The sequence below is a fragment of the Balaenoptera physalus genome (assembly GCF_965194825.1).
Source record: "Balaenoptera physalus genome assembly, chromosome: 12".
Classification (NCBI taxonomy): domain Eukaryota; kingdom Metazoa; phylum Chordata; class Mammalia; order Artiodactyla; family Balaenopteridae; genus Balaenoptera; species Balaenoptera physalus.
Window position 1 is genome coordinate 56,771,530 of NC_138897.1, and position 15,492 is coordinate 56,787,021.

Consider the following 15,492-nt stretch of genomic DNA (forward strand, 5'->3'; position numbering starts at 1 on the left):
AGGCGGAGAAGTGCCGGGCTGGGACTGGGGAGGGCGCTGTGGGATCCGGCTGTCGGGTCCCGACTAGCCCCGCCCCTGTCCCGCTCCCCACCCCGGGTCGGCCTCGCCCCGGGACAGGTCTGGGGCGGGTCCAGGTCGTGCCGGCAGCGGCCCCACCCAGAAGTAGGAGGAGCCGACGATGCCTTCGTCCTTCCTGACCTGCGCGCGCAATCAGCCGCAAGGGGCGGTTGTTCTCTTCTTCAGCCGGCGCCGGACCCAGACAGACTCGGACGCCGAGCGGAGCCTGCCAGCCGAGCGGAGCCTGCCAGCCGAGTGGAGCCTGCCAGCCGACCGTCACCGACGTCTGCAGCCCGGCGCCACGGCAGCATGAGTGCGTGCGGCCCGGCCCTCGGCCTCCTCCTGCTGCTGCTCTGCCCGGCGCAGGTGAGCGGCCGCCGGCGACCCGGGCAGGCTGTGGGGGACGTGGTGAGGCCGCGAGGCGGGAAGGGCGGCGGGCTGTGCAGCGGCTCAGGCGCCCTCGGCCCCAGAGAGGACCAGCCGCGGGTCCAGCGGGTCCCGGGGAAGTTGGTCTAGCGATGGAGCCCCTGGAGGTCCCCCCCAGCTCTCCGGTGTCTTTCTCCGGCCACGCAGTTTTCCCTGTGGTCTGGAAGACGGTGGCAACTGGGGGCTGCTTGTTTGACCTGTTTGGAGCTCCTTTCACCTGTGGTCACCTCGTTTCTGGATTAAGGGTGTGGGGTGAAGAGAGGAGGAAGAAAATGGGCAGAGAGGAATAGGGTTCGTATTATTTAACCTGCCTTTTCCCCCCGTAATTCTGCCAGATGCACGCGAATTCTTTGTAAATGTGTTTAGAAGATCTGACCACTTTATTTCTTCTCCTCCTCCCCTAAGGGTGAAGGAGGGAGGGGAGATAAAGTTAGCAATCCGTCAGGCCCCAAATTGGAACAGCCCTAAGTACTTTACAGAAGGCGGCTTGGTCTTCTAAAGAGTGCAAGTTACCTCTTACCCACTCCCTTTACATCTCGAGAAGCTGAGGCCGACAGGTGCACGGGTTAATTGGATTTCGCAATACCAGCCGTGGAGAGGATGGGGCCTGGAACTCCCTGGGTCGGCTTTCCCCTGGTTTGGTAGAAGCCCTGGGCATGAGCGCCTCGCTGCTATTTGTGTGTCTACAGTTTTATCCTTTAAAACTGTGGGTGTCGGGAGGGATGTCTAAGGATTTAGTGCTGATTGAACCAGATCCTGATGGGAATCCCAGGTTCTCGTGCCCACTCATAGGTGTGTCAGTGATGAGGGGGCAGTGAGTCCCAGGGGAAGACAGATCAAGGGGTTTCCTGCACCAGAAAAAGCTCTCCTGAGACGTCTGCGTAGTTCTCAGCAGGGGGGGTAGGTGTGGCTGACCCCGGAAGGGCCTCCTGTATGTGCGTGTGGGCGTCGCCAGGGGTGTGGGCTTGTGGAAGAGCACACACCTGGTGGGGAGGGGAGGCAGAGGAAAGCAGGTTTCGGGGACGTGCTCTGGAATGGGGTCAACCGGTAGACGGCCTGCTAGCTCTGTGGCTTTGGGCTCATTACTCTTTCAAGCCTAACTTTTTCTGAAGATAAGCAATACCTCGTATGATTACTGAGGTCCCTCCATGCATAATGATGTTTGGAGAGACCGCATCACTGTAGTAAAAACTCAAGAAATAGTAGCAGTTATTTGCTTTGAAAATACAGCTATTCAATTTCCCGAGAGTTTTAGGTTAGGATCTAACAGGCAGGCTTCACATGGTTAAGTAGCTTTAATTTATCTCTGAAATCCTTTTACCTCAAGGTAGCAGCCAGGGCTGATGGTAAATGAGTGCCTCTCCTCCTAGGACTTTTGGGATAGGTCAGAGGTTGGTCACAAGTTTCTTGCAAAACGCCTGGAAGCCTTGAGAAGGTTTGCAAATATGAACTGGAGACCCTCCTGTTGATATTTTTAAGATTAGCTCCCTAATGTCTGCAGAGGCTTTCAGTACCTGCATTTCCTCACACCTGAAATGTGATGGGGGGGCGGGCGGTTCCCGCTTTTAGATTTCTCACCAGTGATAAGCAGCTCATCTGCGTTCAATCTGAGCACCAGTAAAGTTCTGTCACAGAATTGCAGACTAACTGTCCTTCATAAAGTCTGAAATAACCTTTGGGGGGTGGGGGATTTTTGCTTTCCTTAACTTTTAAGTTTTACAGATGATGAAATCACATTACTGAGACTGCGTGGTTTTTAAACCTTGTGTTCATCCAAATAATGTGGGCAGTTTTGAGAAGCAGTACACATCTCTCCTGACTGTAATATTTATAAGCTTTTTCTTGAGAGACTTGCACCATAATGAGGCCTGGGTAGGAATTAAGTCATTAAAACTGCTTTTCCTGAGGAGATCGGGAATGGGTTAATCTTTCAGCCTGAGAGCATTGAAGAATAACTTTCTGAAATTGGAGCGAATGTGGGTAATATTCCCCAGTCTCTCCCATTCCTTGATTGATGCTGTGATCAGTTATTTTACTAACATAAGTAATCAAGGGAAAATGAGGCTTTTTATTATTAGCAAGTGGGCAGAAAGAAAACGCCTTGCTGAATAGGTCTTTGTATTCCTTCAGTGTTTGTCATATTACCCAGAACAAAGAATCCTCTTTCCTGGGTAACCCTTCCCCTCCCTCCACTCCTCCTAAAAGGGATGCTTTTCAGGGGTGTTTTACAGATGACACATTACCTGTGCGGAAGCCTGGAGTGGGCCATCTCTAGCCTGATCTCAGGTGCCTCGTCTGCTCTTTCACCCACAGACCTGTGAAGGGCACCAGCTCTCCAGCCAAATAAACTACTTGCTGTCAAAACTCTGCCCATCTTCCAAGGCCCAGTTCAACAGTATCTTCATCTGTGGCATTGTTATTCTGTTCCCCCAACTAGAATGCCTTCCCTCTGAAGTTCTCAATCTTTGTTTAAACTGCTGCAGCAGCAGCAGCGTTTATGGCCTGGCACAAGACTTGGAGTTAAAAGACCTGGTGTGGGTCTTGACTCTTCCTCTTACCAGGAGTGATCTTGGGCAAAGGCAGTCTCCTCCTCTGTAAAATGGGGTTAACAACTTCGCCTACTTCTCAGGGTGCTTGTGGAAAGACAGAGAAATGTTGTTTGAATTGAACTACCGTGCTGCAGGCTCCTTGAGGGCAAGAACTATATTTTACCATCTCCAGCATGGCCTGAATCAACAAATCATTGGGTCTTCATGGATTTGGGTGAGGGGATAAGATCGGGGAGGCATTCAGAGGCTAGTAGAGATCAGAATTGGATTTGCATTTGTTGTCTGGGTGATTGCAAAGATCAACGGTGGCCCAACAGTCTTTCCTTTGCTTGGAACATGCTTGTTATTTTCAGTCTTTAGAATATTTGCTTTGGCAAGAAAACTTTAAAACACACACACACACACACACACACACACACACACAAACCCAAAAAACCCCTGCTTTCTCTGATGCAAGTGTGCTCTTGGGGGATTTGAGAGGGAATCTTTAGAATTGGGCCACAGAGGAACTCAAATGACCGTCATTCAGTAATTTCATAAATGTGAAGTGAGTGCAGTGTAGGATACAATAGTAGATCGAAAGAATCACCTAGCCAGAAAGTGGTCTGTCTGTAAACTGTAAAGTGCTATGTAAAAGTTAGTATTTACTATCCCTGTCTTGTTCATAGTTGATGGGAGGAAGAGTGGATACATAAAAAAATTACAATGCAAAGAAAAGTGTGCTCTAATAAAGGGACAGAATGTGATGGGGAGTCCATTGTTGAGCTGAGTGTTGGAGGGTGAATTAATGCTTACCAGGCGGATGAAAGGAAAACTGGAGAAAATAGGGGGGAAAGTTACCCAATTGTTACTAAAAACCATTAAACTGTACACTTCAACGGTGAATTTATGGTATGTAAATTATCTCAATATTTTTAAATGGCATCTTGGATTACAAGAGACTAAGGAAAAAGGAATTGCCTAATTTTTGCATAGTACTCCATTGCGATGACACCTCTGGTCTTGTTTTAACCTCCCAAGACTCCTTAAGATAGGTGTGATGCTGTTTTTCCTGTTTTACAGATGTGGATATTAAGGCTGAAGTTTGTCTCAAGGTCATAGTTGGTAAATGGCAGACTGGGGCTTGAGCCACTGTCTTCTGACTTCCGGGCTCTACTTTATTGAAATTCAGAATATTGCTGCCAGGTTATTCATATTTAGCAAGCTCTGTTGAATGGGTGTTTAGTAGATGTTCTACTTGGCCAGTAACATTCAAGGCATGTTCCTGGCTCCAGTGTGGCTTCTCCAAAAGCCCGTGATAGATCAGGGGTGGATTTAGCCTACTGGCCTGACCCTTGGTTCAATTGTCACGTTGTGTGAACATTCCTTAGGAAAAAACCTGCGGACAGTATACACCCCCATCCACTTCCATGGTTTTGATTTAGCCTTGTGGCTTTTGGATTATTTTTCAAACTCGTGAGTGCGGGAGCTCAGAAATGTCTAAGACTAACTAATAGTGTGACCTTGGGCAAGTCAGTTAAACTGCAAGCTGGAGGGGTTATCTGTAAAGTGAAGATTGGCTGAGCCCATCTAACTCGAAAAATATATCTAAGATACCCATCTAAAGGCGTGCCTGGTGCTCACACAAATTATCCTTTGTTATGTGGATATGTTTACCCCAGGTTGGCTATAAAACAGTGTTCCAGAGAATTCCGTCAATAAAAGAGCAGACCAGCCTCCACCCCAAATGTCCTGTCATATTTGTTTGGTCTGCATACCCGATCCCAAAGGACACAGCAGGCAGCTTAATCTCTGGACAGGATTCTTTGGGCCACCGCCTCCTGGGTTAGCCTGACTGGCCAGGCCAGCCCCTCAGCTCCACCCCTTTCCAGAGCTGCAGCTGGGTGTGTCTCCAGGTTCCATCGTGAGCTTTACTTATCCAGGACAGCAGCAGAGGTGAGGGGACCAGGCCCTGCACTGCATCTGCATGGGATGGCCAGGTACAGGCCTGGGGTTGAAGACAGTCACTGGTCCTGAGAAAGTGAGTCAGGACTTGACAGCTGCCTAGAGTTGTATGTAAATGGTAGTCATTAGTCCTGCAGGTGAACAAGGCTGTGTGGAAAGAGGGACACCTGTGTAGGATGATAGTGGAGGGGACAGCCCATCCCTAGCACATTGTCACAATCTAAGGATACGTCCGTGTACAAACTGAGCTGAAGTTTGAACAGTGCAGCAGCTGGCGGGGTGGGCATGGGGGTGAATAGGAAGGAGAATGCTTAACTTGGTGTTCAAAATCTTGTTTCTCATTACTGGTTTTGTCACTTATGAGCCATGTGATCTCAGAGAATCCTCTCTGAGCTCCAGTTTCCTTACCTATAAAATTCTGTGATACTACTCCATGGAGTGTCTGAGAAATAAATGAGGCAATGAGGGAGAAATCACTCAACTTTGTGCCTGGCACGTGGTTGATGTTCATTAAGCATTTGAACATGAGTTAATATTCAGCCTGGAGTATAGAATTCTGTTGCTGAGGTTCAGAGCTTCTCCATGTGATAAGATGTGCTTTCGGGGAGCTCCCAATTAGAGTCTGTTTAACAGCTGCTAGAGTTGCTGACATAGAGCAGAAGGGGCATTTTTTTTTTTAACTTTCCTGAACTATTCCTATTATTGAAAGATGCTTCCCTGTGCAGTCATATATCCAATAATTAAACTCTAGAGCATGTTGTGAAATAACCATATGGCCTAACTTTTTTTTTTTTTTTTGGCCTAACCTTTAAAAGCAGAGATGGTCTAGGCTTGTAACCACTAAATTCTGGGTTAAAGCCAAAGCAACTTCTTACATAATCCAGTCAAGCTCCTTTAACTCATCTTGTACGTTTTGATAGTTTCTGAATCAGTGAACACTGGATGAGATACTATAGAAAATTTCAAAGGAAGTGTAACACCTGGGCTCTGCCCTTTAGGGTTCTGTGGTCTTACAGGGCAGTCGAGACAAAGGCAAGAAAATACTCTTGCAACCTCTGCCCTCATGCACAACTTTGTGATACTCATAAGTATAAATTTTCCTTGATCTTAGAGCAGGAGCCAGCAAATTATGACCTGGCTAGAGCCTGTAGTTGTGGATAGTTTTCTTGGGATACACCCACGCCCATCTTTTACCCATTGTCTGTGGTTACTTTTGAGCTACAGCAGACAAGGTTGAGTATGTAGCACAGAGACCTTAGGGCCTACAAACCTACCATATTTAATATTTGGCCCTCTAAAGAAAAGTTTATCCACCGCGTCCTGGTGGATCCCCAGGGGAGCTTGTGGAATGTAAGTCACAGAGAAATGGTTCGCCTGAGCTCTGGGTGCAGGACACCTGCTGACTCAAGCAGTGAGGATGGATGCCCATGAGCACCAGCCAGGTGCCGCCTGGGGCCAACCTGCCTATGCCCCAAGACAGCTCACCCGACGGGGGAGCACCATGACCAGATCCAGGTGATAGGAGTCAGAGTTCAATTTAGTGGAGGCAGTGAGGCTTGGGTGAGGCTTGTAAAAAGGGAGGCCGTTCCAAGATGGGGGGCGGGGACTGAAATGTGTGGAGAAAACAAGGGACAGCAGACAAGGGCTGGAGTCTGGCCTTGGGGACCCCGATAAATACAGTTTCAGGCAGTTCAGGTAGAGTCAACAGCCAGTCACAGAGGGTAGTAGAGATTATGTAAAAGTTACTGCATTTGTGTGTGTTTGCGTGGATACATCTCTACAGGTTTGCCTGTGGGAGGGAATTGAAAGCCCGGAAGGCCTAGATCTAATAAGTTAGCATTGGTTAAATCTGAGGAATGGGGTGGCAGTGGAGAAGTAAGGGGGAGCTTTCAATGTTATCTCATATACACCTGTGATGTTTGAATATTTGTGATGGGTGGGTACTCTGTAATTAAGGAAAATAAAGTCTACACTCATTTAACATTTTAGGAGTCGGTTAAATGTTTAAATGCTTAAATAAGATAGTTCTTGTGGTCATGAATAGCTCTGTAAGACTGGTTGGTGCCCATGAGATGAACTGTGGAGAATTATCATTCTTTGGACTTGTCCCCTCCGACCCCAGGTGGAGCTTTGGCAACACCTGTTATTAGAGACTCTGGCTGTGTCGCATGACACTCAGACCCATGGTGTTTCAACTGACAGTCACCCTTCTCTGCTTAATCTCAGTATAACCAAGAATGTGCTCTCTGCAGTCCTTGCCACTGGGCTTTTCTCTTACATGGTGAAGGGCATCCGAGCTCATGTTTTGTGATAAAATACACATAAAATCGACCGTTTTAAGTTAAAGTACAGTTCAGGGACATTAGGTACATCACATGTTGTGCAACTACCACCACCGTCCATCTCTGGAGCTGAGCTCACATGCAGTCTGGTGCCCTTTGGGCTCTGGCAGACCTCCAGCTTGGTGGGTTTATTTCAGTATCGGGCAGGATACTTCCTTCCCCAGGTGAGTATCATTGGTGTGAAGTCAGCACCAGGTGTTCTTGTATCAGAGTAAAGGCAGCTTTCACCCAGACACCTTGCTTCCCTGAGGAAGGAAGTACGTGGCCTGTACCCGAGCCCTTGATTGCTTGACGTGCCCTTGGTCTTGGTGTCGGCTTGTGCTGCCCTGACGTTCCAGGAAATCTTCCAGGGATCTTGAGGTGAGCCGTTGTCTTCGTTGATAAAGTCCGACTGCTATGCTGTGGCGCTTTGGAGCCTGGAAACCCCAGTTGTTCGGATGTCAGATAGGTTCTTGACGGGCTGCATAGTTGAGCTCGGCCTAGTCAGTGGTCCACTGAGGAGTGACCCTCGTGCAGCGTAAGGAGTAAGAGCTCCAGCTTCCAAACCAGCCAGGCCTTGGGCAGGGTCTGGCTCTGCTGTTTCTCAGATGTGGCCTCAGATGGGTCGCTTTACCTGTGGAACCCTCAGTTTCCTCATATGTGAAATGGTGTTACTTTAGTGCCAGCCTCACAGATCTGCTGTGGGATTGAGGTGACAGGGGCACCCTTATCCAGTGCCTGGGCGCCGTGGGCGTGGTGTACCCCCATGGGAGCAGACCACATGGTGGGAGGTGATGAGGTGGACAGAGGATGGCTGTGGGCTCGCAGGGAAGGGGACGGGGGGGAAGGGGTGAGGGAGGCTGCACCGGCGAGGCTTCCCGGGAGGTTGGTGGGAAAGGTACCTGGGCTTGAACCCCTGATGAAGAGGGTCTGGCGATGGAGGAAAGACTGGTTTCCTTTTGAGCACCTGGGCTGTGCAGCAGGTGGTTGGAGGTGCAGCTGGAGAGGAGTTGGGGGTAGTCTGACTGAGCGGGAGGGTGAAATGGAGCAGCCTTCGTGGGCAGGAGCAGGTGAAGGGACCAACACAGAGATGAGGTTGAACACGTGGATGAGGAGGAGGGCAGGTGGTAGAGGTCTCCAGGGGGGCTTGGCACCAGCCGGGCCTGCGGTTGAAGGAGATGCTCGGGTTTCAGCTGTAGGTGAGCCGAGGGGAGGTGGGGAGAGAGACTCGAGGTGGGGAAGAGGCCTCCCCACATGTGCAGCCGTGTGAGTGAGTGCACAGGCCTGCACAAGGGATGGGTGATGGACCCCCTTGAGGGAGGACCTTAATTACAGGGTTGATTATATCTTATTGAGAGTCTGTTTCTGGAACTAGAATGTTCTGGTTTGAATCCTGGCTCTGCTGCTATTGGACAAGTTATTTAGCTTCTCTGCCTCTGTTTTCTCATCTGTAAATTGGGCATAATAGCACCTCCCAGGACTTCCCTGGCGGTCCAGTGGTTAAGACTCTGTGCTTCCACTGCAGGGGGTGTGGGTTCCATCCCTGGTCGGGGAACTAGGATCCCGCATGCCGCGTGGTGTGGCCAAAAAAAAAAAACTTCCCTCGTGCATTTGTTGTAAGGATTCATTGGGTTAATATGTAAGAACAGTTAAAACAGTGCCTGGCACACAGCGAGTGGCCTGTGAGTACCTTTGGGCCCCGCCGGTTCATGCTTCTTTAGGTAGATGACTTGGGAAAGCAAACCTAAGAGCAGTGACTCAAGCCCAGTTTTTTCCTGGCCCCAGAGAAAACAGTTGGAAGACATTAAGAATAATTCCTTACGTTTGAGTGGTGGTGCTTTCTAGTTTCCTAAGCACTTCCTCCTTTATTCCCGCATTCAGTGTTCACACCAGAGCTGTGACGTAAGCGGGGTTATGAGTGCAGTTCACAGGTGGGAGACTCCTGCTCTGCTCAGCCAGGTTACCTGCTCCAGGTGCAGCCGGGCTCAACATTTATTGAGGAACCCAGGGCTCCTGATCTCCCGCCCCTCAAGCTCAACCCTCAGCCCTTCCTCCCCACCCCCCCCCAACCCCATCTCTTCTACTTGGTGGGTGGAAACAACTTTGCTTTGAAACAAATGGTGTAGATTATAAAGGATGATCTTGTAAATAGGGACCAAACAACATTGGGTCATCTTTATTTTCCCATAGAGTGCTAAGTGCTGAGGAAGGGGAACTTAGACTCCAGATGCCCGTCCTGTTAGTCATGCCAGAGTTGCGGTTTTATGACTGGATTCCTGCCACTCCTGTGGGTGACGTGCCAGAATGCCCCCTGGCCGGGACCTGCTTGCCCTGTTGGTCTGTTGAGAATTCTCTGAGGGGGAGTCCAAGGGACGGGTCCCTTGTATGTAAATTACAGGTCAATATAAGCAGTTGTCACCCCTCCTTAGCTTATTTGCCTTTTCAAACTTCAGTAGATGGATAATGACCTTTTAGTGGGAAACCCAGAGTTTTGGAAAGAGCAGTACTTTCTCTAGATTCGCTAGGTTTATGGACATAATTAGGACATAATTATCTTTTTATATAGAAATGATGGAATTTTGCAACTTCTTGCCAAAGGTTTGGGATATGGCGTTGTTAAATGCTTGTTGCTTCCTCATTTGTATAATTTCCCTTCCTTGTGGCCTAAACATATGACTTTTAATGAAACAAGATGGGGTAAGTCATAATTTCTGTTTTAAAATATCTGAAGAATGAATTCAGAGACAAGTCATTTGGACCCTTAGATTTCCCCTCAACACCCCTCAACCTCCTGCCTGTTTTTCCTTTCATGTTTTCAGGGCCTGTTGTGGGATTTGTGTCTTGATGCCGGCGACCAACACAGCCCAGCTTAACTCCTTGCGGTGTGCGGCCCACGTGCCACTGCCCCTGGAGGGAATTCACTCTCTTGCTTCTATGCCGATTTTTAAAAAATGGCTTTTCCACCAGGTATCTTGGGATCCATGGTTGCTTCTCGACAGTCCCTGTTTCCCTACATGATAGCTGATTGCAAGGTCACTGACCCTGGCCAGCTTGGCGGAGCTCGGTGGCCTTGCTGATGGTATGAGTCACGTGGTGCCCTCCTCCCCCCAACCCCACTGCCGTGTGACTCTCACGTGGGGAATAGGAGTGGCTCTTGAGAAATCTTTACACAAGAGGTTTTATATGTTTAAGATTCTGAGGTGATTTTCCTTAAAGGGAGCACATTTCTTGCCTTTTACTTAAATCTCGAGGACAAGGTATTCATTCTTACTCGTCCTCCTTACCGTCTTTTCTTCATGTTACTCATGGTGTGCTGATATTAATTAACCTTAACAGATACGCAAACGATCTTTCATTATTTAGACCTGACACAGTTCCTTATACAGATGTGCAAAAATAGAGCCTTAGTAATCACAGACTCACATACTATCTTGCTTTCTTCCTCACTGATTGTTAGTGACTCTTATGTGGAACTGTAGCTTCCTCTTATTAATAAATAAACTAGCAGGAAGTAGAAATCATGTAAATAAGGAATTTCTATTACCTCCTTCGCTGACTGACTTGACAAGTCCATTTTGGTCTATTTTAATTAATATTTGTCAAAATGTTAAACTAACCAGTGCCTCTTGCTGTTACTTGGCTTTGCAGGTAACCTTGGAAGCTTCTGTGAATGGGGCTTGAGTGGGTGCCCTTTGCTGTGGAACTTTGTGTTATCCCTGAGGCCCTAATGAAGCGAGTTTTGGGTTGACTTTTGTAGGTATTTTCACAGTCCTGTGTTTGGTATGGAGAGTGTGGAATTGCATCTGGAGATAAGAGGTACAATTGCAGATATTCTGAGCCACCAAAGCCGTTGCCAGAGGATGGCTATGACCTGGTGCAGGTGAGTTAGTTGTCTTGGGCATTGGGAACACAAAATGCTAATCAGAGATCCTCTGCAATTATACCTTAAATATTACCGTGGGGTGGGGATAGAGATGAAATGAATGGGCTTTTCTTATCCCAAACTCTTATCTGTAGCACAAAGAAGATAACATAACTCCAGAGGCGTAATTTTTGGGGGCTGACTATACCTTGCTCATAAAGTTTCCCATTATCAGGTTACTACTTAGGGACTGATCTTGGTACCTCAGATGTTGCTTTAGCAGCTTCTTCAAAATACACTCAGAGTTAACTCTTTTTGTTCCTAGATTTCAGGACTTGAGTGGACGAGGCTGCTAAGTGGCTGTGACTCCCTTGTCCTCTGTTCACTGTAGTGATTCCTCCGGTTTCCACCAAGAGCCTATGAACTTTGGCTGCTACCAGGAATCTGTTTCCTGTTGTCTCTTTCACCATCCCTGATACACAGGGATATTAGAAAAGAACTGGAAAACTCCAGGTGGAAAGACTGGTCTTAGAGGCTGCAGTTGACACGGGTAGCGGGTCATCTGGACTACTCCTTTCATCAGAATTATTAAAGGCATTCGACATTTCCTGGAGTGACTGATGGAAAGAGTAAATAGCATTCTGGTTAAACTTAACCAAATAACCTAAAAAGAGGTAAAATGATTGTCAAGGGAGGAAAGTGAGCTTCCCAATTAGAAAAAAAAAAATTAAAATGCCTCTACTGCCTCTACTTTTGTGAATCCCTAGTTATAAACAGTAAATCTGATAGCCTTTTAAAAGAATTCTGCAAGCACTTTGCATATAGGCGTCTCACCCTTGTGTACCTAAAAAGGGCGATATGAATAAAATGGTCTTATATTTGAGGAATGCTTGTCCTTATTTAACTGTGCTCCTCTGATGTCCGTGCTTTCTCACCCGAAAGGAACTCTGTCCAGGGTTTTTCTTCGGCAACGTCAGTCTTTGCTGTGATGTTCAGCAGCTTCGGACACTGAAAGACAACCTGCAGCTGCCTCTGCAGTTTCTGTCCAGGTGGGTTGACCGCCAGGCATGCAGGAAAAATGAGTTTAAAAGTTAGTTCTTGTTTTAAGAACGCTATCTTGTGACTTCTCAGAAATAAACAGTAACTTCTGATAAAGTAATAATTATCAGACTCAGTTCTCTCTCTCTTTACATTCAGAGTTGCTACTTGGTTTTTCTCTGATATGTCTTCATCCCAAAGGGGACCTGCACTGGGGTCTGGGTCCTTTCAGACTTGAGCCCCTTCGCGCTGTGGGGAGGAGAGGGGGTCCTGCCCATTTCTCTGACCTGAGACCCTCCTCCGTGCAGTCCTCTGCATTGCCTCCCTCCCCTGCTTTGTGCGTGGTTCTCTCTTCCTATGGTGACCCAGGCCTCGGTAGAGCCTTTGGTAACTGCTCAAAGCTTGTTTTGGCAGAGTCGGCTGGTTTTGTCAGAATTAGTTTGCCATCCAGTGTGTTCTGTGTGACCGGGGCAGTGAAAAGGGCTGGCTTCCTAATACATGTTCTGTAAGCTTACCCAGCAGTTCTCGAATGTGCAGAAGAACGAACTGGTGGTGGTCTTTAGAACAGCACGTTGAGCACCCTGATGAAGGCGGCTGGGAAGGACATGTGCTTCTCTGTGCAGGTGTCACTGCAGGTGACAGGGCACAGGTCCACTAGGAAACCTTGCTTCTCAGATTTTCAGTCGGCAATATAGAGTGGAAAACCATCTGTGAATTGTTCTCTGAGGACAGCAAACAATATAATAGATCAGAAAGTGGAGACTCTAATCAGGCCAGCGTATCTTGTGGAAGGAAGCCTAGTGGATGTTGCTGTAGCCAGACTGGAGCTGTCATTTAGCCAAAATACATTTATCTAGCACCTGCTCTACGTGAGGTATTATGGGCGTAAACATCAAAAGATAACCAAGTGTCCCCCGTGTTGTCAGAGGTAGCAAAGCTTTATTTATGATAGCAAACAGTGAGATGGTAATATGGAATACTATGCAGCTGTCCCAACTGATGATTGCAGAGGTTAAATGGAGTAACATGGAAAGAGGTTTGTAATTTATGGAAAGTAGTAGAAAACTGTGCACCCCAAGAGCGAATTCTGTTTGAATGGTGTAATTGTCGTTCCTGTTTGTCACAGTAAAGCATGGAACTCCTGAAAGCAAGTCAGCGTGGGTGTCTGCTCCTTCACTAGACCAGAGGCTTTGAAGGCTGGGACCACACCTTCCTTGTTCTGTGTCGCATGTGGTCGTCTGGATGGGTTCAGAATAGAGAGCAATCTTGATTGGTTTTGTTGCAAGAATGCAAGTCTGATGAAGCAATAGCTTTTGCAGATAACGGTGAACCAAAGAGGAGGGAGAGGTCTTCTGCCACATAACTGGTCAACATTAGAAGCTTAAACTTTGAACCTGGAAGACAGCAGACAGTTGTGGTTCTTATGAAAACCCGGGTGCTTCTGAAATGCATGCAGTCAGAGGACACCACTGCTGTTCTTTTTATCTTCTCATGTCACGGGGAAATCCTCTTGTGTTTAGAGAGAGCCTAGGATTATCTGGGGATCAGAAGAGAGCCCTTCCGTAGGTTATAAGATGAAAACTCTAATGTGTAAATCTCATTTTTTCCCTTTTTTCTTCTCAATCAGAATTGTCACCATGATGCTTCTAAGTCCTTCTAACTTCAAGACAGAGAAAACATGTCTGATATTATAAAGTGCAGAATTCAGAGAGCATTTGTCTCTTTTTGAAATTACATCTGGGCAGCACAAATGTAGTAATTAGGGCAGTTTCTAAAGAGGTGTCTTTATTTTAACATGAGGTTTTAGGTTTGGAATTGCTGGGTTTAATATGTCCTCATGGTAATCCATTTGCCGTTTTACAATAAATTTTAAACATTCTTTGTCTATTTTAAATCATCTTTTTGCTGGCCCTATTATCCGTGAAATCATACAAAGTAGTTTACTTTTCCTTTTAGATGTCCATCCTGTTTTTATAACCTAGTGAACCTGTTTTGTGAGCTGACATGTAGCCCTCGACAAAGTCAGTTTCTGAACGTTACAGCAACGGAAGATTATGTTGATCCTGTTACAAACCAGACAAAAACAAACGTTAAAGAATTACAATACTATGTTGGAGAGAGTTTTGCCAATGGTAAGTAAACTTTCAAATTATTCCTCTTTTATATTTGGTATCAGGACAGTGGATCAAATTGTCCCTTTTTGTTGTCCTGTCAACTCTGTGAAAATGACAGTTTTTAGTTCCATTGGCCTTGAAATGTGAGTTGTTGCTTTGCTTGTATCCTGGGACTTGAGCTACAACCTTTTATACAATCTCCTTAAAGTATTTGCTTTAACTCCTTCCTAAGTATAAGTTCCCACATGGAAATTTTTAGTATGTGCAAGCTTATTTCTATACATTTTAGAAACCATTGGAACTTTGGTTCTAGTGGACATGAAAGGCATAACTTCATGAATTACTGCAAGACTGAGGAGATGGGGTGGAAGGTAGAACTAGTTGGCAGAGGAGAGATTTTTGACTATGAAGAAACAAATCACGAGAAGGGAAAGTAAGCAGGTGTAACACATAGGAGAAAGGGTAACCCAGCAACTAGAAATCATAGAACAATCTGAAAAAGACCATGTCATGTTTGTTGAAAATGACTGAAATGAAAGAATTCTAAAAGAATAGGACACTAAGGGAAAAGAATGAACAGATTAGAAATAGAACTATAGGGCTTCCCTGGTGGCGCAGTGGTTAAGATATATAACAGGCAGGCAGTGGTTAAGAATCTGCCTGCCAATGCAGGGGACACGGGTTCGAGCCCTGGTCCGGGAAGATCCCTTATGCCACAGAGCAACTCAGCCCGTGCACCACAACTACTGGGCCTGCGCTCTAGAGCTGCGCGCCACAACTACTGAGCCTGTGTGCCACAATTACTGAAGCCTGCGTGCCTAGAGCCTGTGCTCCGCAACAAGAGAAGCCACTGCAATGAGAAGCCCATGCACTGCAACGAAGAGTAGCCCCCGCTCGCCACAACTAGAGAAAAGCCCGCGTTCTGCAACGATGACCCAATGCAGCCAAAAATTAAAAAAAAAAAAAGAAATAATCATTTAAGTGGATTAAAAGATTAGATGCAGCTGAATAAAGAATGTGCCCAAAAACAATAAATAAAATAAGAAAATAATTCATCAAAGTTGTTGACTATAAGAGCAACATATAAATTTAATTATAATGATCAGTTAAAAACGTAACAAAAAAACTTACTAAAAAAAAGATCCCAGGGGCTTCCCTGGTGGCGCAGTGGTTGGGAGTCT

At 46.7% G+C, this 15,492-nt stretch overlaps 1 protein-coding gene across 2 annotated transcripts in view; it reads left to right on the forward strand.

Moving 5' to 3' along the window:
* Nucleotides 1–203: 203 nt before the first annotated feature.
* The window catches only part of NPC1 (NPC intracellular cholesterol transporter 1), a 48,795-nt gene continuing 33,506 nt past the window's right edge, over nt 204–15,492 (forward strand). Inside the window, exons 1-4 of one of the 2 annotated variants that reach the window (XM_082418595.1) lie at nt 204–423; nt 11,055–11,177; nt 12,102–12,208; nt 14,154–14,329. In XM_082418595.1, coding sequence (XP_082274721.1) covers nt 367–423; nt 11,055–11,177; nt 12,102–12,208; nt 14,154–14,329 — 463 coding nt within the window. In that variant the 5' untranslated portion in view covers nt 204–366. The remainder of the gene's footprint in view (nt 424–11,054; nt 11,178–12,101; nt 12,209–14,153; nt 14,330–15,492) is intronic. The other variant, XM_082418596.1, reaches the window with a different exon arrangement.